Consider the following 22,092-nt stretch of genomic DNA (forward strand, 5'->3'; position numbering starts at 1 on the left):
TTACTTAAATGTAGGAAAAGCGATTGTAACGTGGATGTTAACAGGCAAGGCCACTAACTGCTTTGAACTGAAATCAAGCATCAGCTTATATCTGTACAAACAACCAATGAAACAATAAATACTAGTACCTGATGTGAGCTTATATAAACAAGATGCTTGCTAAAGAACTGGCTTGTTTTTCTGTCCCGAGTGACAAAGAAGCCCCTCCCAATGAGATGTTTTGTGATTGGCCAGGTGTGAGTTCAATTAGATCTACGTTTGTTTGCCCTTCCCAAGTACCTTGGATGTTTCCCTGAATTTCCAGGCCTGAATTTTACAGGAGTTTTTACAACCTGAATCTCTAAACCCGAATTTTACAACCTGAATTTCTCAACCTGACTTTTTACCACCTGAATTTCTAAAATAAGATCACTATGCACAATGCTAAGCATCAGCTGGAGTGGTGTAAAGCATGCCGCCACTGGACTCTGAAGCAGCAGAAACGTGTTCTCTGGAGTGATGAGTCAGTAGGAAGGATGAATTTATGTTTGGTGGATGCCAGGAGAACACTGCCTTCCGGAATGCATAGTGCCAACAATAAAGTTTGGTGGAGGAGAAATAATGGTCTGGGGCTGTTTTTCAGCAATTTACCCAGGACATAGCAGTGGACACAAGATGTCAGAATCCTGGAACAAATTATCAAACAAATCCATAGAGAACACAGATTTATCCACTCTTCTTTGGAAGATCACAACTACCAGCACGGAATGATGACAGCATAGAACAGGTGATTTAATTCTCTGATGGTGGTCGAGCAAAACTAGACGTGACATGAAACGTTTCCAGAAGAGAAATTTGCATTAGAGAGACATCAGTGTTAAATTAAGACATGAAGCGAGATCACACCTTATTGTGGGTTAACTCCTTTTTTACAGCTGTCAGAATGTGAATGTGTGCTTAATGCAGCGCTGTGCAAACCTCACCTGCATGTCTCTGACCCTTCTGATGATTCTGCTGTATGCACAGACCTGAATTATTCAATCATAGCCATTGCTTCACCTGTTTATCCCCTTTTCTATATTTTAATATTTTATACTAAAGGTAAAACCCTATTCTCTGTTTTTAATTCCCCTTTGAGTCTTCGTTTCTTCCTTCTCTTGCCAGTGTCAGCACTGGCTTGCTCACAGGGGCTTGGACCCAGATTTTTCTGTAAAGCTGCTTTGTGACGATGCCTGTTGTAAAAAGTGCTATATAAATAACATTTGACTTCACTTGACTTGATAGACTGTGATGAGGGTGGCCAAGAGCCCGAGAGTGTTTCTGATCTCTATACTTCGTACTGTTGTAAAAGCCCTAGTTATAGTACATATTTCACCAAACAGAATAATAGGAAACCACTAAAACCACAAAATAAAGCATCATCAGGCACCTGAAGTTATCTAGTTCGGTCGCCCCAATGGTTGAGTACCTCACATTTTTCCTGTCCTCTTTCGTATGGGGCGAGTTCTACAGTCTTTTGGACTTTACATTGGCCTGTTGTCAACCTCGAGTAGCACATAACCAGTTAACTCATGTACTCAATGACCGAGAGAATATTACTGCAAATTAAAACAACAGTGATACAGAATGGCCACTTTTGGTACCTGTTGCTTGGAAAAGGGAGCTGAGATGAATAAAAGAAGCCTCTTGAGGTCAAGTAGCTCTCTGAAAATAGCACATTTCAGTACATATATGAGGGAAACATACATGTATATGTGTGTATGTATGTATTTTGTTCTATTATGTTAATACTTCGTCAGACAGGCCACGCTCTTCTGTGCTGTGATTGGCTAGTCGTAGCCTTCCTCCTCCATGGGGACTACATAATACTAAGTTTAACTGATTATTTATGTCAGTTACACTAATAATTACGAATAAGGAACAAGAACATCAACATGAACAACCACAACAAAATGTCCTCATGGAATGAGCCCGTAAGCAAGAGAGGGGATGGGCACATGCCATAGTGCTTTTTAACTCTGGAGCATCGTGAGATCCCGAGAGCCACTTTGCATGTCCATACCCCTTAAGCTTGCCACGCCAGTTTGGCCAGTGGAAGGATGCCACAGTAAATAAATTAAACATTAAAAATTATAAACATGTTTGCTTTCTCTCCTAAAGTTAACATTTAGGTGATACTTGTTTTTTTTCAATCAAATGGTTTCATATGGGTTTTGGAGCATGTTCCAATAAACATTTCTTCACAGCTACACATCCTTTCAGACCCATAACGCTGAGTTGTCTTCTCACAGTGGAAGGATGGACAGAATCACCTGTGGATGTTTTCAGATCTGAAGCAGCTTGATTCTCTCCTCTCTCTCAAAGATGAAAGTTTTAAGTGCTGTTTATCTGATGGGGACTTTTTGCTGGTTTACCAGCTCTTGCAGGTGGTTGTTAGTCCTATTTTCTCTGTAGCTTTTAATCATTTTCTGAAACCCAGATTTCTCCTTCCTTAGGCAAGTGGATTATCTTATAGCTACTCCTCTCAGAAATATCTCCTCTAGTCATTGTATGTACATGATAAAAAGTATGTATTTGTACCTTTTCATAACCGAATGTTTTAAAACAGAACAATAATAAGCCTGGAGACGAGACGGGGGTGTGTGGAGTCAATACAACTTAGAAAATATGATTTCAGTGGATTATGGTACAGTTATGTTCCCTGAATAAAGGTACTGAGATGTACCCTAAAGGGTACCACCCCGGTGACAAGAGGGGTACTGCCCCAGTGACAGTTTAGTACCTTTTTTCTGAGAGTGTAGAGTGGACAAATGAAATACCAGTAGATCTGATTATATACTTGGTGTTGGAGGCTTCTGTGTACTTATTGGCCATTTTGACTGGAACTTAAATAAACAAAAAGGATTTAAAACTACTTTAGAAGCACAGGTCTCACAGAACAGTACCCAAATTTGTAGAGTTGTGCATCATGTGAAAGGCTTCTGATTAAAAGTTTGGTAGACAAATAATCTCTGAAGTCATTTATGTATGACAAAATCTGTTGTGCTAGTCAACCACATGCAGCACCGCCTCTACATATAGAGATGAGCTTTGGCCTTTTTGTTAGAGCAACAGCACACTGTACAGACACGTGAATGTCTATAAGTTCAAAATAACGTCTATAAATTTAAATAAATCTGTACATTCATTTTTGACTGTAATGCACAAAAAGCAGTTTATGGTATTACAGTCTTTTGTGTCTGTGATCTTTGACCCCTCAAAAACTTTGTTGTGAAAGATTTTACTGCATGGGCTTGAAAATACTTTGACAATAAACACTGAAACATGTAACATGGTCTGATGAGCCCACCTTTCAGACTGTTTACAAATATAATGGATGATGTTCTCTGGGTCAAAGAAGTAAAGGACTATCCAGATTGTTACCAGTGTAAAGTTCAAAATCCAGGGTCTGTCAAGGTCTTTTTGTTGGGACACCCATGCTTATTTCAGAATTGACAAGAGAAAGCCACTTTCTTCATGTGTTACAACAGTATGGTTGTGGCTAGATTGGCCTGCCTGCAGTTCAGAAATGTCTTTTAGTGAAAATGCATGTCTCATCAAACTCGAAAGTTGGCAGTTGTGCAGCTGAAGACTCGTACAAAAGAAGAATGAGAAGAAATTCAATACTAACCACTGCTTTCTCTTCACATACTGTTCCAACCTTTTTTGGAATTGTGTTTTGTGTTTGGATTGCTATACAACATTGGCATTCATACAAATAAACATAAATAGCATAAAGTACAGTAAAATGAATTTGTTGTTTGTCAATGAAGTTATTTATTATGTAAGTTAGAAGAACACAAGCTTTGGAAAATGGTTAAGTTAATAAAATCAAATCACAATGGATTGTTTATTTGTTTATTTGTGTTCTAATTATAGTGTTTTGGAACAAATAAACACATTCTGCCCAAATAGACAGCTTTGTATATCATTTTCTCAGATGCATGAGACTTTTGCCACATTCCAGGGTAAATACTGCTCCATTCCAGTATTTTAAATACTTGGACTCGTGAAGTTACAGTTGAGTGATACTTTTGGTCGGCCTATGGAGAATCTACAAATTGCTGCTGTCAGAAGGAAACTTTTTTCCATTTTTCAGTTTTTGACATAATTTGAAAATGTCTGTTGCCCTTTACATTGTATTTAAATTTCATGAAGAATGGACCAAAAGAAACGGCCCAAAACGACTTGGAAAACGTCTGGTTCCATTGACTTTAAATGTAAGTATGTTTTTTCCTTCTCTTGTAAAGTTACCATTTTGGATAGACCAAGTTTTGTTCCGACAACAGCAAAATGTAAGATTATATGCACACAACTTTTCACGTATGCTAGAAGCCTACATGAAACTAAACTGCACGTAAACGTCATGCAACAGCCTTATGAGAACTGTGATAACACATCAGTGATTACGCTGACCAATGTATTTTCAAAGCACTGATTTCAACAGATAAGGGGTCAAGAAAATGAGTGTGCTCTATCGGGCAGGTGAAAAGGACCCCTATACCAAAGTCATAGTTGAAACACATTGCAGGCGTTTAATTGACCTGGACAGACTAGTTCTTTTGCTTTGAGTGATCCTATACCTTAATAATGCTTAAACATTCAATTTTGTCACCACCAAAACAATCATAACACTACTGAAAGTTTATCAAATATTTCAGTAGTGACTGTTTCGGTGGTGACAATTTTAGCTCATTTTGAGCAGAACTCAAATGTAGCCAGTACATGACTAGCAAACACATTTTTGAACAGTTGTACACACAAAAAAATCATCATATCTTTATTAAAACACAAAACAAATGTACTTAATTGCAGAAAGATTGTTTCAGTAAGGATGATTCTTAATGTTCCTCATTGACTTTCAGGCTTTGGGGCACATGTACCTCAAAACAATGGGATCTAACTGCTCACCATGTGGCCATGAGGGACAGGGATGCAGCCTCACTTCCTGTTCTAAAATGCAGGGGTGTGGCTAAAATAAGGCCTACAGACTAAAACTGTGTTTCAATAGTAATTTTTTTACTAAGTTGTTTTTATTTAAAAATTAAAATCATGATAAATCTAAATCTTTCAACTTCACCATGAAAGAAATCAAACAGATCTTTAAAACAACTTTGAAAAAAAAAATACTATTTTCTCAAGTGTACATTTAGGGGTCCGATGCTTCCCAATAGGAAGTACATTATAAAATATGATTTTTTACATATTTAGCTTATTCATATCTCCATTAATGCCTCAGGTTTAAATAGATCATAATATAATTTTGTAAATATCTAAGGTGTGAATATTTTACAGTGGGAGCGCAGCTTGGACAAATTCAGTGGAATGGTCCATATGTACTAATATGACAAAAAGTAACAGTTATGACAGTTGCAAAAACACACATATAATAATAAAAATGCTGTGAATACGTAAATTACATCTCACAGAAGAGAACAAAATAGTAACACCTGGAGATGAATTCCAACCAGACTGCAGTGAGGCATTTTGGATACAAACCTGCTGAAGAAACTGCTCAAACGACAACAAAAAGCAGAAGTGAATGTCAAATGGAGGCTGTTTTCAACTCTTCAAGGAACAAGGAAGCCCCGCCCACTCTATTCTTGGTATAATAGGAGTTAAATAACTTCACTGTGCCAAACAGTTGGTTTTGCCAGCAAGACCAAGGCATCTGCAGCAGTGAAAGGTAAGAGATGCATAATATTAATAATAAAAAACCATATGCAGCTGTATGGCATCTGACTCTATGTTGGCCCATATACCTGACATCTGCCTGGTGCTGTCTAGCTTCAAACATAACATTATGTAAACAAAGTAGACCTACATTACATTGACCATATTGATACCGTGCTCAAAATTAGTAATGGGACACTCTCTGAATAAAATTTATCTCCTGTTTATTTATCATGTTCCAAGCAAAAGTTATCATTTATTCATTTGCATCCATCAAACAAAATAATAACAACCAGCATTAATGACCACATTTACTAACTGAGAGAGGTCAGGTATAGATGTTGGACGATCCGTTCTTGATCACTTCAGCTCATCCCATAGCTATTAGATGGAGCTCCTTCACTCCAGAGAACACAGTTCCACTGCCCTACAGGCCAGTGCTGAGGGGCTTTATACCCCTCTAGCCAACGTCTGGCATTGGGTATGGTGATTTGAGGCTCATGTGCACTTGCTGCAGAGCAGGGGTGTCCATTTTGAAAAAGGGTCAAATCAACTCATGTCATAATACCTGGGGGTTAAAACATTGTTCACAAATGATTTAACCATTATGTTTTCAAAATATGAAAAATGAAGAGCAATTAATTGAACCTAGCATCTTGTTGGTAATCCATCCTGAGAATCTGGTGATGTTCCCTTAAACACATGTAAATCTGCTGCCAGAGGAGTTATGGTGCGTGCATTTTCATGCTGGTCAGCGAAACGTATCAGCATGTAAAGTCAGAGCTTTCTGTGAGCTACCATGTTCCCTCTCATTGTATAAAAGATGCACAATGCTTAATTTAATTGTTAGAGTGCTCAAATTACTGACTTGTTCAATCAGAGTAACAGTAAAATGTGTCTAATGTATTAAGTATATTCCTGTTCAAGAGTTTACTTGTTCAAAAATATAGTCTGTGAGACAAACTAAACAAAAATCTATACCTTTTCAGTTTTGTTAGATGATGATCTTTACAAATCAATAAATGCAGCAACCGCATTCAGAAATTAATGAAATAAGAAGAGCGGATTAAACATCATGAGTAAGTCTTTCCTCGACCTTAAAGGGTTCATATTTACTGACCTACTGGATTTGCTCTGATAAGAAGTTGGTGCTGTGAGACTCGAGTAGCTGCAGCTGCTTTAGTTTCTCTCCAGAATATTTACTGCAATGTTCTTTCTTTGTTTCTTGTCTGTTGATACTGAATTCATTCATTAGTCTTTTGACATATGAGAGCACATTTGCTGCGGCTCTCGATGAAAAAGAATTTGAAAGTTTGAGCTTTATGGCTGCAGTCTGGACTAAATGTCAGTCAGTAAATGAAGCTGCAGGTCTGGTCAGAGAAGAAAGCCTCTTAAACATTAGCAAACTTCATTATCACAGGGCGGTGCATTCCACTGTAATTTTATGGTGCTGCTCTCACCATCAGGTAAAGGGAAGAACTGCAGCATGCTGGCCTCTTACACTCTAAAACAGAAGCCACAGGACCATTAAAAACTGTGTGCAGGCTGGACTTTGTCCTAAATGTCCTAATTTTAGTGTTTTTTTGCATTTTATATCTGCATATACATTTGCATTTATACCTAGGTGTATTTTATACAACACCATTTCCAAAAAAGTTGGGACGCTGTGCAAAATGTAAATAAAAACAAAATGCAATGATGTGCAAATCATTTAAAATCTAGATTTAATTGAAAATAGTATAAAGACAACATATCAAATGTTAAAACTGAAAAAGTTTACTGTTTTTTTCGAAAATATATGCCCGTTTTGAATTTGATACCAACAAAACGTTCCAAAAAAAGTTGGGACGGGGGCAACAAAGGTAAGGTTTTGTAATGCTAAAAAAACACCTGGTGGTTAATTGGCGACAGGTTAGCAACATGACTGTGTATAAAAAGAGCATCTCAGAGAGGCTGACACTTATAGAAGTAAAGATGGGGAGGGGTTGACCACTGTGAAAGACTGCACAGGCAAATAGTGCAATTATTTAAGAACAATGTTTCTCAACATAAAATAGCAACGAACTTGGTGATTATCATCTACAGTACATAATAACATTAAAGGATTCAGAGAATCTGGAGAAATCTCTGTATGTAAGGGACAAGGCCAAAAAACAATATTGGCTAGTTGTGATCTTTGGGCCCTCAGGTGGTCTTGTATTAAAAACAGACATGATTCTGTCGTGGAAATCACTGCATGTGCTCATGGAACACTTCTGAAAATCACTGTCTGTGAAAACTGCATCCACAAATGCAAGTTAAACTCTATGACGCAAAGAAGAAACTATATATAGACAGGATCCAGAAACACTGCCACCTTCTCTGGGCTCAAGCTCATTAAATATGAGCTGAAGTAGAAAATGATCCTGTGGTCCGACGAATCAGCATATGAAATACTTTTTGGAAATCATGGACACTGTGTCCTCTGGGCTAAAGACAACTCGGCTTGTTATCAGTGCACAGTTCAAAAGCCAGAATTCATGAGGATATGAGGGTGCATTAGTGCACATGGCATGGGTGACTTGTACGTCTGTGAAGGCACCATTAATGCTGAATGATATATACAGGTTTTGGCAACATATGCTGCCATCCAGATGGCGTCTTTTTGAGGGAAAGCCTTGATTATTTCAGCAAGACAACGGCAAATCATATTCTGCATGTATTACAACAGCATGGCTCTATAGTATAAGTGTCCGGGTGGTTGGAAGGTTGCACCACATGACATTTTTAGACTTTTGGAGGCAAAAAGAAACTAAAGGGTATTTTATATGGATGTACTGAAAATTGTTTCACATAAAAGACATACTGTTGAATAATTTGATATATGTCAGGTATGTATTATATCATTGTTTGGGAAAATAATGATCTTGGACTCAAAAATTGCATGTCATGTCAGTGACTCATATGTAAATGACCTCTTTACATTGATTGGCTGTGCCTCATTCAAAAAGCACTCAGACCTGGAACACTCCATAGAATTTCAATTAGAGTGGGCAGGGCTAACCTGCTGTAGGCTGAATAGGTACATATATGCAAATGAGTTCTCGTGACATCACAGAAATGTTTTCAATGTATTCAACACAGGCTGTTTTTGCATTTTCATTTTTGCAAATGAAGATTTTCATTCCAAACTGCAGTTTATCCATTTATAACAAACTTGGATTTAACAATATTTGGTTTCTGAAAAAATAACAACTGTGGTATAATGGAAAAACCAAGATAATCCAGTAAAATCTGTGGCTCCAAAATAGCAATCTAACCCAATTTTTCAGATGTTTTTGTTTTTTGAAAGTAACAGTACAGTCCAAAACTTTCCTGACTGAGTTCCTGCATAGGACTTTAATGGTGAAACACCATTAGCATTGCTGTCCAGTCCTAGACTAGGTTTAATCTATGTCCAAGAAACCAGCTCTTAGAGATGTGAAAGAAACCATTAAGAGCATTACAACTTATTGAAAACACTGCATTCAATTCTAAATGAAACAGGCAAACAAATTCAGTAATTCTGCAACAGCTCAAAGGTTACTAACAACTAAAAGTCTGTAGTGTTGCTACCTTTTTGTACAAGTTCTACTCTCTGCAGTATTTCTTAGCAAGCTGAAAAGAGGTAAAGGTCAAAAACCAAATAAAGTTTCTGAAGTGAAAGAAAGTTGATATTATCAATGTGCAAGTTAAATGTGAACTCTGTGTTGAGAATGATAAATATATCTGTAACGTCTGTGCTAAAAAAGTAGAAGTAGAATTTCCTCTTTACGTTTGTTCATTGTTTTTATTTAAGGACTATCAGACTTAGAAAGCTAGACAGACAGTGCATCATCTGATAATCTGGTGTTCATTAGTGTAGCTATGATACCTGAACCCAAGCTCTGGGACAATTCTCTGTGTGTGGCCTATACTGGAACAAAAGAGGAGGGGACTCAGTACTGACCTCTGTGGTACACCAGTACTGTCTTCTAGTTAAATGTGTTGAACCAATTTGGAACAGGTCCAGAAAGCCCAATCCAGTCTGTCATACAGTTAGAGAATATACAGGAGCATCAAATGCAGGACTTCAATGTTTGCAGTAGTGTTTGTCTCAGATCATCTGCTACATTTATTAAATGGCAATAAAAGTAAAGGTACTTAGTCTGAAACTAGAGTGATATTTGCCACAAATGTTATTTTAATTGAGGAAGTTAATTGGCTATAATTACTTTTTTATCTTTACTCTGACAGTACATTACTCAGTGCTGATTACTGGGATTATGATTTTTGGGGTTGAGATTTAACAAATGCTGTTTTAGGTGCTTCTGGAAAAATGCATGTTTCTAAAGAGTAAGTGGGTTATTCCACAAACTAATTGTTAACTATTAATAAAAAAGGATTACATGTCAAAAGTGTATTATTCAGTAACTACAACACTAGCTGGCTAAATTTTTCCGACATTATGGGTGTGAGGAAGCCTAATAGATGATTAGGCATGGAATAACCCAAATGATAATGTTGAATATTTTTGGAAATATCAGTGTCAATCACATATTTGAGTTCATTGAATTTTATGTTCATTTGAACACCCTTGGTCAAATGACATGTTTTGTTGATTTTCTAAGTGAAAATAAGTTAACACACACTTTATAATGTTATATGCCATAACTTTTGCACAGTCCACATTTTGTGATTTATTTTTTAGATTAAATTCAGCAAATAAAGTGATCATGCATTAAAATTTGCAGTTTGCAATTTCTCTGTACAGGATGTGTTCACTCATTTTCACTTAGAAAATCAACAAATGGAATTTGACAAGGGCACCCAAAAATTTTGCACTGTAAACATTTCTCACATTTCTAACTAATCTGAAAGATAAAAGTGTAAAGCGTGATTCACTTTCCTCTTTTTTTTTCTTCACTTTTCTAGGCCTTGTCAAGTAATGGACAGACACAAACTCTTCCTAACTGGTAAAGTTTGCTTTCAATCATGACTTTACTTGCCTACATTATGAAAGTGATTACAAAATGAATGTGCCAATCATCTCACATTCATTTTCATGCTAAAATCACTAAAATTTCTCTCTGGGGATTTTGCTTTACTTATAGCTAAAATAATGAAGCACCAGAGCATTGGTAGCTGAAATGTTATTTTAATACCAGCAGTCGAATATTCTAGGATTGTGGAAAATGTTGCAAGTCTTTATTTATTTATTTTTTTTATTTTGGTTCAGTAGTGACCTCATGACTTATCATCTCTCTTCATCTCCACAGTTTCAGTGTTGAGCTGTCTGTGTCATGGCTGGAAGGTTCAGGTGCCAGAATCGGTTGAAGCTTTTAAGGGCAGCTGTGTGATGCTATCATGCCAGACCAGCCCACATGATGAAGTGAAATGGTACAAGTATAAAAGAGCAAGTTGGTCCCCTATAGTGTACTCCAACAACACTGCAGATGTAGTAGATGACTTTAGAGGAAGAACATCAGTGCCTGGAAATCCTAGTCAGGGAGACTGCACCCTGCAGATCAATAATGTCCGCCAAGAAGATAACGCAATATACCTGTATCCATGGATCTTTCCAGAGACATCTAGCAACCAATATAAATACATCCTAATAAATGTTGGTGAGTATACAAACAATACAAACATCCAAAACCTGCAGCCAGGAAAATGAGTATTGAAACTATCAAAATGTAACTTGTTAGTTTTTTATTTATAATGGTTTAGTTCATGTGCCTCTTCATATAATACACACTTCGTTATACCATACCTTTTAAAAGATAGCATTCTTGTTTTCCTGCATTTTTTGTAGAAGCGTAATGACTTTTGCCTCTTTTTAACTTTTCACCTCTAAAACATCTGAGTTTTAATTACATCACTGTGTACCAGCAGATGGGAAAATAATATTACAATATAATATAATATGTTATTATCTCCACCTCTGCCACCCCCACCTGTTACCAAGAAAAAACACTCAGCCAGCTCAGAGACCCTCCCCAATACCATATTTCACTCCCAAATATGTCAAATGCATCATTATGATTTCCCATTCACTATGATTTTAAATGACTTTTAAATTAATAATTACACACGTGATTATGATTTTGGACTACGAAAGTCTTCTGACCAATTAATATTAATATTTGTGCTTTGATTCCAGTGAACCCTGAGGTTAGCATTTCCGTTGAGAACACACAAACGGATGGAAAGTTATTCTCTGCCAACTGCACAGTCCAGTATTCCTGTCCATCGTCCCCACCACCGGTAGAATGGATGGGTTTGTCTTACATTTCTAACAACGTTACCAGCACTGTGGTCTCAGGAGGACTGTGGACTTCGGTGGCACATGCTCAGTTCAGAGCAAACCGTCTAGACCACAACAGAACACTCAGCTGCAACAGCACATTCAACGGCAAATCTATATATAGTACAACTGTTATGCTCAACATCTTATGTAAGTAAAATTTACAAGCTGTCATGTTTTCTTCACTTTGTATTGTTAAAAGTTGTGAACCTCAGAGCGATGTTTCATTCTTTCTGTGTAGATCATAATTCAATGCAATGTACACCAGAATCAGACAAAATCATTTCTCAATGTATTTTGTAATAATCAAAATACATATAAAGGGAATGTAAAAATAGGAAAAATGATATACAACTAAGCATGTTTATCAGTATCTTGTAGGTCCTTCTTTACTCATTTAAAATTGGTTATTAGTGAGCTAACTCTGTGTGCGTATCTTCTAGGGCTAGTTATATATATCCAGATTAAGCCTAAGCCTAGACAAAAAAAAATTCCAATGGTGATTCACCATTAGCCCTGCAGTTTGGTCGAAGACTAGGCATAGCCTCTTTCTGCAGCCCTGCTACTGACCATTCCACCAGTGGACTTGTATATTTTTAGATAATAACTCCATGAAGCTCTCTGCTTGTGAAATGTGTGTGTTGAGCTGCTAGGGAGCAATGAAGAGTGAAAGGCGAGGGGTGAGAACCCTCTACTCCCAAAACAATTCACTTCTCTCAACTAAGAGAGCTCCAAAACATGAGGAAATTGCATTTTATGGCCATTGTGAAAAAGACTGATGTCCAGGAAACCAGCTCCTCATGTTGGCCTGCTCAGCTAATTTAAAGCGAAATTGTCCAATAGTGAAGCAGACTGTCCTTTTTTTCTTTAACCATCCACCAGAAGCCTCCACTATGAAAGCTCCTCATAAAGCACAGCTACTAACAAACGATAACACTAATTTGTTTTTGTGACGCTGAACAAGCTCAGAAAGACGCTCGCAGATCTTTAAAAACAACAGCTGGTTTAATGAGAGAACCAAGTCAGGGCAAATCCAAAAACAGCATCCAAAAACAGGCAAAAGTCAAAAACCAGAAAACACAAATACACAGGCAACCAGAGCAGAAAGGGCAAATCCAAAAGAGAAACAGGCAATGGGTTCGGTACACAGGTCATGAAAATAGAACATAAACGCTCAGTGACCAGTAGTGTGGCAATACCTCACAAAGAGGAGACCAAACCAGGATCCTTTTAAAGTCTAAGGAAAACAGATACAGGTGTGTTGAATCAGTACTCAGGTGATTGAGAACGAAGTAGAGGCCTGTGATTGGTGGAAGGGGTGATGTCATGATGATTGGGATTCTGGGAAGTGGAGTCCTGCAGTGTGTTAGGCAAGGGAGGAGAACCCAGAAGTGTGACAGTTTTCTAGTTTCCCTGTGTCATTTGTTTACATCTACCATGTGCCTTTGTTTTCTAGTGCCATGTGCTTTTGATGTTGTGTTAGCTCCTCCCCTGTCCTGCCCTGACTTCAGCCTTCGCCTGATCCTGGTTTCCTAGCCCCACCCACTCATTAGTCTCAGGTGTTCCTTGTCTTCTGTGTTAGTATATATATCCCTGTGTTTCTTTTGTTCCCCAGCCAGCATTGTTGTATGTTCCTGGTTTAGGTTTGTGATCTTAAAGTTCTTGTTTCCCTGCTTGAGTTTTCTTTGTGTAAGTCTAGACTTTGTGTTTCATAGTTTTCCTAGTCAGTTCGTGTTCTTGGTAGTTCCCTTTGTTGCCATGTTTTGGTGTGTTCTCCATGGATCCCAGTACTATTTATCTGCCTACCTGTCATTTGGATTATCCATGTAATACACTTGTGCTTGTACTCCACCTCCTTGTCTGCCTTGCCAGCCAATGCTTTACACTACCATAGTATGAAATTTTATAAATTTTATAAAGGAACAGCTTCCCTTCCCTCTACACTGCTGTTCTCTGTCTATTCAGACAGATTTTGTTTTCCACTTATGCTATATGGCCAAAAGTCTGTGGACACCTGACTATTGCACCTCTATGAGCTTGTTAGACATCCCTTTCCAAAACCATGGGCATTACTATGGAGTTGCCCCCTTTTGCAACTATAACAGCCTCCACTCTTCTGGGAAGCTTTCCAGAAGATTTTGGAGTGTGTCTGTGAGAATTTGTGCCCATTCAGTCAAAAAAGCATTTGTGAGCTCAAGCACTGATGTTGGAGTGGTAGGCCATCTACATTACAGTTCATCTCAAAGGTGTTCAGTGGGGTTGAGGTCAGGGCTCTGTGCAGACCACTGGAGTTCCTCCACACCAAACTCCTCAAACCATGTCTTTATGGAGCTCACTTTGTGCACAGGGGCTCAGTTATGGTGGAACAGGAAAGTGCCTTCCTCAAACTGTTGCAACAAAGTTCGCAGAATATAATTTCTTAAAATGTCATTGTATGCTCTGGTTTGACCGCAGCAAAAAAACTGATAGTTCAACGTTGGATGCCCCCTTATACGTTGCATAGTAGAAAGTGGTTATTTTATTTTCATGATATAGTTATGATGGAGCTTTCTACTGCTAGAATTCACAATGCTAAGGCTCCAACAATCCAAATATGGGAAAATCTGGCTAATAACATTAGTCAATTACTTAATGTATGATTAAAGGGTTTGAAAATGGTAAATCAGGGATATAGAGTAACTTACACTCTAATCCACGTAAAGACAGGACAGCAGATTATTCTCTTTGATTTCACTCTGTTAACTCCACCAATTTTGTTAGAAAGGGTATGCATGCATACAAGTGCACGTGTCTATGTATATGGACACATACACTAAGCTATTGTAAATTTATGATGTTTATCTTTTGTCTCTGCACTAATTGTGTCGATTTTCCAGCTGGGAGTGGGCGGGTGGGAGACTGGGGGTGGAGGAGGGGAAATTTAGGGGGAAAGCATTTATTTGTATCTGTGTTGTCATTGTACATTTTGTTTCTCTTTAGTATTGAAAATAAAATAAAAAATTAAAAAAAAAAAAAAAATGTCATTCTATGCTGTAGCATTGACATCACCCTTCATTATCCCATCAGCCCCAGTCTATTATCCCTCCTCCACCAAACTTTACTGTTAGCACTATCCATTCCAGTAGGTAACGTTCTCATCGCATCTGCAAACCTAGATTCATCCTTCAGATGGTCAGACAGTGAAGCGGGACTCATCACTCCAGAGAACACATTTCCACTGCTCCAGTGTCCAGTGGAGGCATGCTTTACACCATTCCACACACTTGGCACAAATTTTGATCTTAGGCTTGTGTGCAGCTGCTCAGCCATTGAAACCCATGTGGCAAAGGTGGCATCCCATGACAGTGCCATGTTTAAATCACTGAGCTCTTTAGTATGACTCGTTCTACTGCCAGTGTTTGTCTATGGAGATTACAAGGTTATGTGCTTGATTTTATCCACGTTAGCAATGGGTGTGGCTAAAACACCTGAATTCAATCATTTGGAGGGGTGTCCACATACTTTTGGCTATATAGTATATTTGCCACTACCTGTGCTACTGAACTCAGCTAACTCTGGACTGTTTACAGTGAAATAGTTTGTAGGTCATAAGAAATGCAGCGATAAAACATATAATCTATATCCACTGCATCTCCACAGACGCCCCTGAAGATGTTAAAATAGATGGAGCAGATAGAAGTGTGGTTGAGGGTGGTGCAATCTCACTCATGTGTACCAGTAAGAGCAACCCTGAACCAACAGACTACGAGTGGCTTGTTACCCAAAAGGGTTCCACCACGACCAAAACGGCACCAAAATCGTTTCCCCTTGAAGCTGTCAAACGAGACACATCAGTCTCCTGCACTGCCCGTAACTCCGCTGGAAGAGGTCAATCAAAGCAAGTACTGCTGAATGTCCACTGTGAGTATTTCCTTATTTGTTTTGATAATATTGTATTCAAAGTCCCTGTCAAAAGTCCCTGACTGAACCTCTGAACACATGGGCACAGGTAGATCTCAGACCCCTTCCCTATAGAAGTGCCACTTTTGTTGGTGTGTATAATAATTGTGTTTTATATGGCAGTTGTTCAAGATTCATTTCAGCAAGCCTCAGCTAGAGCTCCTGAGTCCAGCTTCATTGTACTTCTGGTGTAGTTCCGACTATAAATGCACACCTCAACACAGCACTGGAAATCCCGCAAATGAAACAGCAAACAATAACATCTCTTTAAGAAAGAATCACATTCAGAGGTGTATGATGCATGATCTTCTGGTTAGAAATGAAAGAATTAGCATTCCAATGTCAGGAGAAGACAGGCTAAAATATGGTGTTTGTGCTGCTGTGAAAAGTGTCACTGTGTAAAGTCAATAATCAATATATTGATGAAAATATGATGACAATAGTAGATCATTCACTCACGTCCGTTACCAATCTTGATTGATTTCTCTTTAAATTCTGTTTCAACATGCTTGCAATCATCAGATTCATCCTCTGGGGGAAGGGGTTCTCACGTCGACTGCAATTACACATTTCCACCAGAGAGGTCTCCAAATACTGTGGTCATTTTGAAAATAAACAATGTTTATATGGTTCGTTTTTGTGAATAGAGTTTGTGAAGGACAGAGTTTATATTTTTTATCTTTAGTATTATATATATATATATATATATAGCCTATTCAGTAGCAAGTAACAAACTGTAACTGTTAATTATTTTGTTAATTGTCTACTTCTTACTTTTCTTCAATGCCTTGCTGTCCCTTTGCTGCTGCAGCATTGTAAATTTCCCCACTGTGGGACTAATAAAAGATTATCTTATTTTTATTTTATACATATTTCATATTTACTACATATTTATTTTATTTATATAGACAATTTAGTTTGTAAATTTAAAAGAATTAAAGGAATTAAAGAAAAATGTCAAAATACTTAGTGATTCTAAGTGAAAAACATTGAGGATTATATTTAAAGTAAAATTATACTATGAATGTAATGCAAATGGTTTGTAGGCTATTTTGTGCTGTAAGTGTTAGCCAGGCTAGTCTTGCTAACTGTCACAGTATAGCCCTTAGCATGGGAGTTGGTCCATTAGTGGCACTGGAGCATCTCCTTACCTGGTAACATGAGCAAAAAGAAGAATTTGAACATTACCTTATTCGGTGCTATGAAGTGGTGCTTCATCAGTGAGGCTGTGTGAACAGAGCAAGGCAGCAGAGTCCAGTAGACCTATGAAATGTGAGTCTTTCTGTAGTCTGCATCATGCCCATATCAGGAACACCAGGTCGAAACTGGTTTGCTCTATGACGAAAATGAATGGAATGAAATATTTTTGAAAATCATCGTGGTCATGGCCCGTGGTCATTTAAAATGCCCCAAAGCCGAAACATTTTGTCCTATATACATTTTACTGGATTCCCTGAATTATAAGATTGTTTTGCAGTCAAATTACAACTACAAACATATTCCAAGCAAGCTAATGCTCATTCACACTGAAATCACATTGCATGAAAGTAAGTCTACTATTACCTTCAACACTATTATATACCAACACCAGCTACTGCAACCACAGCCTAAAACTGCCAAAGTCTTCAAACTACCACACTGACAAAGCTTGCTGGTTTGCATGGGATATTTTGGTGAAGTTATCAGTCTTATTATGTCTATTCAGTGTTCCTAATATAGGCATGAAGGCGACTACAGAATGATGACAAGAGATCTATGGGATTTGTCTACTTTAGAGTAATGAATAATGGCACTACACCAGAGCTTTAGAGCAGGGTGTCAAAAAGCACCTACTAGTCCATTAACAGATGAGTTAAATCAGGTGTGTTTGAGCAAGAACCAGAGTTAAAGACCCCTGCTTTAGAGAACTGAAGCTCAAATTTGTGATAGTAAGAACACCAGTGTGTTTTTCTGCTTCATGCACCTTTAGCCCTGGTTAACATGTTGAGCAGTGCAGCGTTAAGACTCAGTAGTCATGTCTGGTTTTCCTGTCCCTCAGTCCCTCCTACCATCCTGGTGAACTCAACATGCTCTGGGTCAGCTGGAGGTCTCCGGTGTGTGTGTCGAGTGGAAGCAGCGCCCAAAGCTAATGTTTCCTGGACAGTTAATGGGAGCAGCGCTCTTCTCCCACACTTCAGTACAATGACTAAACATGCTGGAGGGATAACAGTGTCAGAGCTGACAGGACCACCGGCCAGCAATGTGTCCTGTAAGGCGTCCAACATCGTGGGGACAGACACTTACCAGATGCCTATCCAGCATTCAGTGTCCGAAGGTAGTGCATTTCTAAATGGTGTGTGAGTGAAATGACACTAGACAGGCCATGCTGTGTTCTTTTATGTAGGCACATCGGTATCAAAATTAAAATGTAATATGCAATTTGCAATGTCTTTATATGTTTGCATTTCAATTTCCTACTCATATATGCAAGGTTGAATAAAAAAAAATAAAAATTCAATACTGTGATTTTAATCTGTCATTCGGTATTCTAGTATTGAGAGTTCATTTACACAGAGATTCAAATGCTTTATGAGTAGCTTTTTTTAAATTAAAATGTATCTCCAGAACTGCATATTTATGCTTAACGTTACTATGCAATAATTGTGTGAAAATGATAATTAAAATAGTTTATATTATATGCATTTTCACTCTCTAATAATGCATTTCATTTGCAGTAACAAAGAGAACATCAAGCTACAAAGAGGGCAGAATTTAAATGTAAAATGGGAAACAGCACCTCTCCTCTTTGAAATTACATATTCTCTCCTACTGCACTCCTACTGTGGCATTCCAAATGCATTCAACCACATTTTCATTTTCATGGACTTCCCAACCTGCCAATCATCTCATCAGAGCGGGGCCAACAGCACGCTCAGCGAAAAAGCCTTTATCTGAAAACGTGGCAGCCGAAGAGTTTATAGCTGCGCCTATGTTAGATGAAGAAGAGAAATATAATCAGTTGTGATGCTTAATGTCTTTATACATGACCCAATAGGCAGAACTTGGCTTCATTTTCACCTGCTTTTTTTTAATTAATTTTCCAGTCCACCTTAAACAGCAGTTATATTCTGGTGTCTCAATGCGACCGAATGTTACAGCTACACTGTTCAAGGTAGAACAGAAAAATCGAAAAAGAAGTGAGCATCAGAGGTGGATATATTGCTCTGACATCACCTCACCTGCTAATGCGCTACATGAATTGTGGAGGGATGTGGAATTAAGCTAGCTAAAAGCCATTGTTAATGCTAGCTACTGCTACATTCCCAAACAAGGACCTGATCTGCTGTTTTTACCAGCTGGCTAACAAAATAATCGCTGGTATATATGAATTTTTAAAATGAAAAGCAGGACATTAGAGATGCTCTAGCTCAGACGTTTCAAACTTGAGACCTTCCAGGCCAAAAAGCTGTGGAGATTAGCGATTACCCTCATCTAACACACTGAATTCAGTTCATGAAGGCCTCCCTAATTATCTGATGAGCTGAATCAGGTGTGGGTAATGAGGTAGTGTGCTGTGTCTTGGCCCATGAGAACTGGAGGACTTTTTAATTGAAATAAAACCACTCATAAAGCATCTAAATCTCTGTATAAATAAAATGTCAATACTAGTATACCAAATAGCAAATTAAAATCGCAGTATTGAATCGGAATTCTCAACATTGCATATATGAGAGGGAGAGTTAAATGTAAACAAAGACATTGCCATTTTACATATTACATTTTCATTTTAGTTTTGATACTGATATGCTTCCATATTCTTTATGTTCTTCTAAAAGCCAAAAAATAAATAAATAAAAATGACACAATTTTTATTTATTTATTTATTATAGAACACCAAGCTGCAAAGAGGGCAGAGTTTAAATTCAAACTGTCAGAAATTCATAAACACTAGATGACTGGCTTACCTCAAGAGATCTTTATCCTTGATTACTCTTACTCTTCAACAAGCTGCTGACAGGGCACTAACAGAGATATCAATAAGCTAAATATATACAAAATCATCATTTATTGGACCTTTTGTATTGGGAGGTGTCTGTCCCAAACCTTAAGCCACAAATTGTGAAAATAATATATTTTTTTCCAAAAAGCTACTCAAACTAGGCTAAAACTGCCAAAGCCTCTAAACTAGCACCTTTGACAAGGCTTGCTGGTTTGTGTGGGGTATTTGGGTGAGGTTGTCAGTCCTATGATGTCAATACCGTGTGCAGCAGTGTTAGCTTGAATGTAGCATCAGTTGTATTTCAGCTCTTAACAACCTTAAACCTGTACACAGTGCATAATTTGTAAAACATGAGGTAATGGAACACCAAGTTTGAGGTGATCCAGCAGGCAGGCATGGAGGGAAAAGGTCCCAGAATGTATAGATAAGCAACAGTGCTCTAAGTGCTCCACCTAATACAGTAGCATTCAATGCCATAAAATAGACCTAGCGTCACTATGATGACCGCAGTACAATGATGCAACCAAAACATCTCATTGATGCTGTGGGATGACTGGAGGTGTCAACAGAACATTTACAGAGTGTTAAACTAGATTAGATTAAGTGACCCTTATTAGTCCCAAAACGGGGAAATTTCACCTCCGCATTTTACCCATCCGTGCAGTGAAACACCACATACACACTAGTGAACACACACATTAGGGGGTAGTGAGCACACTTGCCCATGGTGGTGGGCAGCCCTATCCACGGGGCCCTGGGAGCAGTTGGGGGTTAGGTGCCTTGCTCAAGGGCACTTCAGTCACGTACTGTCAGCTCAGGGGATCGATCTGGCGACCTTCGGTCACAAGGCTGGTTCCCTAACCTCCAGACCACGACTGCCCCTGAAAGCTACACAAAACTACATTATTCTATTTCAACCACATAACACAAACATAACAACATTAATGCCCATATGCCCACATTTGGCACAGGGTTGAATTGTGTGAGCGTTGGGCCAACAAGTTTCAGAAACAGAAGCGACGATAATCTAAAAAAAGTGCATGGACCCATTTTGTGATTAGCAGATCATGGTCAATTGAAGGAAACCACCGCTCGCACTCTGCACTGCACTTGCAATTGGAATGCTGTTCACAGCAACCCACAACTATTTCAGTCCATCAGGAATTTCCAGTGCATTTGAGTCCCTGTACTCCCTAAAGGCCCAAATCACTAGCTGTTGTTGGCACTGGTGCCAAGCTAGCAACATCAACGTTGCCGCTAGTGCTGGCTTTGCCAGTGGTCTGGGGATCACCGTCCTCTGTCAGCCTACCTTGCTCTTTTAGAATCCTGTTCTGCCCCATCGCTTTTGCGTACTTGCGAGTCAGTTGTCTTGTGTTTCATAATTTCTAAAAGTCGCCAGTGGTTAGCACTCATGATGACCTGGATATTTCTAATATAGGCATGACAACATCTACAAAACGGCGACACGACTACAGGGATCTATAAGACCTGGCCGCTGTGTTAGAGCGATTAATAAAGGCACTGCCCCCTCTGCTGGCAACACCTCTCCACTGCTTCAGACTAGACTACACCAGTGCTTTAGAGCAGAGGTCTTCATCTCCAGTCCGGGAGGGTTGGGGTCCAGACCCTACTCAAAAAGCACCTACTAAACTTCTGATGAGTTGAATCAAGTGTGTTAGAGCGTTAATGCATTAGAGGAATGAAGATCAAGTCTGTGACAGTAAGAACACCAATGTGTTTCTGCTTCATGCACCTTTAGCCCTGGTTAACGTGTTGAGCAGTACAGCTTTAAGACTCAGCAGTCATGTCCTTTGTCCTGTGTCTTCCTGTCTCTCAGTCCCCCCCTCCATCCTGATGAACTCAACATGCTTTGTGTCAGCTGGAGGTGTCCAGTGCGTGTGTCGAGCAGAAGCAGAGCCCCAACCTAACATCTTCTGGATGGTTGATGGGAGCAGCGCTGTCCACCCACACTTCAACACAACGACTACATATGCTGGAAGAATAGCAGTGTCAGAGCTGACAGGACCGCCGGCCAGCAACGTGTCCTGTAAGGCGTCTAACGTTGTGGGGACAGACACTTACCAGATGCCTATCCTGCATTCAGTGTCTGACGGTAGTGCCTTTCTAAATGGTGTGTGAGTGAAAGAACACTAGACAGACCTTCAGTCAAACTGTGTTT

At 38.7% G+C, this 22,092-nt stretch overlaps 1 protein-coding gene across 1 annotated transcript; it reads left to right on the forward strand.

Moving 5' to 3' along the window:
• The first annotated feature begins 12,123 nt into the window (after positions 1-12,123).
• On the forward strand, positions 12,124-22,092 carry LOC118798526 (myelin-associated glycoprotein-like). The gene is made up of 4 exons (XM_036557907.1): positions 12,124-12,145; positions 15,635-15,895; positions 17,973-18,248; positions 21,751-22,092. The coding sequence occupies exons 1-4, from the start codon at positions 12,130-12,132 to the stop codon at positions 22,050-22,052; spliced, it is 855 nt and encodes a 284-aa protein (XP_036413800.1). The 5' UTR covers positions 12,124-12,129; the 3' UTR covers positions 22,053-22,092.

This window comes from Colossoma macropomum, unplaced genomic scaffold (assembly GCF_904425465.1).
Source record: "Colossoma macropomum unplaced genomic scaffold, Colossoma_macropomum, whole genome shotgun sequence".
In the NCBI taxonomy this organism is placed as follows: Eukaryota; Metazoa; Chordata; class Actinopteri; order Characiformes; family Serrasalmidae; genus Colossoma; species Colossoma macropomum.

Excerpts from the sequence above, each read along its gene's own strand:
- LOC118798526 (XM_036557907.1), top strand. Across the intron at positions 15,896-17,972 it reads AGTACTGCTGAATGTCCACT|TCCCTCCTACCATCCTGGTG; the intron begins GTGAGTATTTCC and ends CCTGTCCCTCAG. Across the intron at positions 18,249-21,750 it reads CCAGCATTCAGTGTCCGAAG|TCCCCCCCTCCATCCTGATG; the intron begins GTAGTGCATTTC and ends CCTGTCTCTCAG.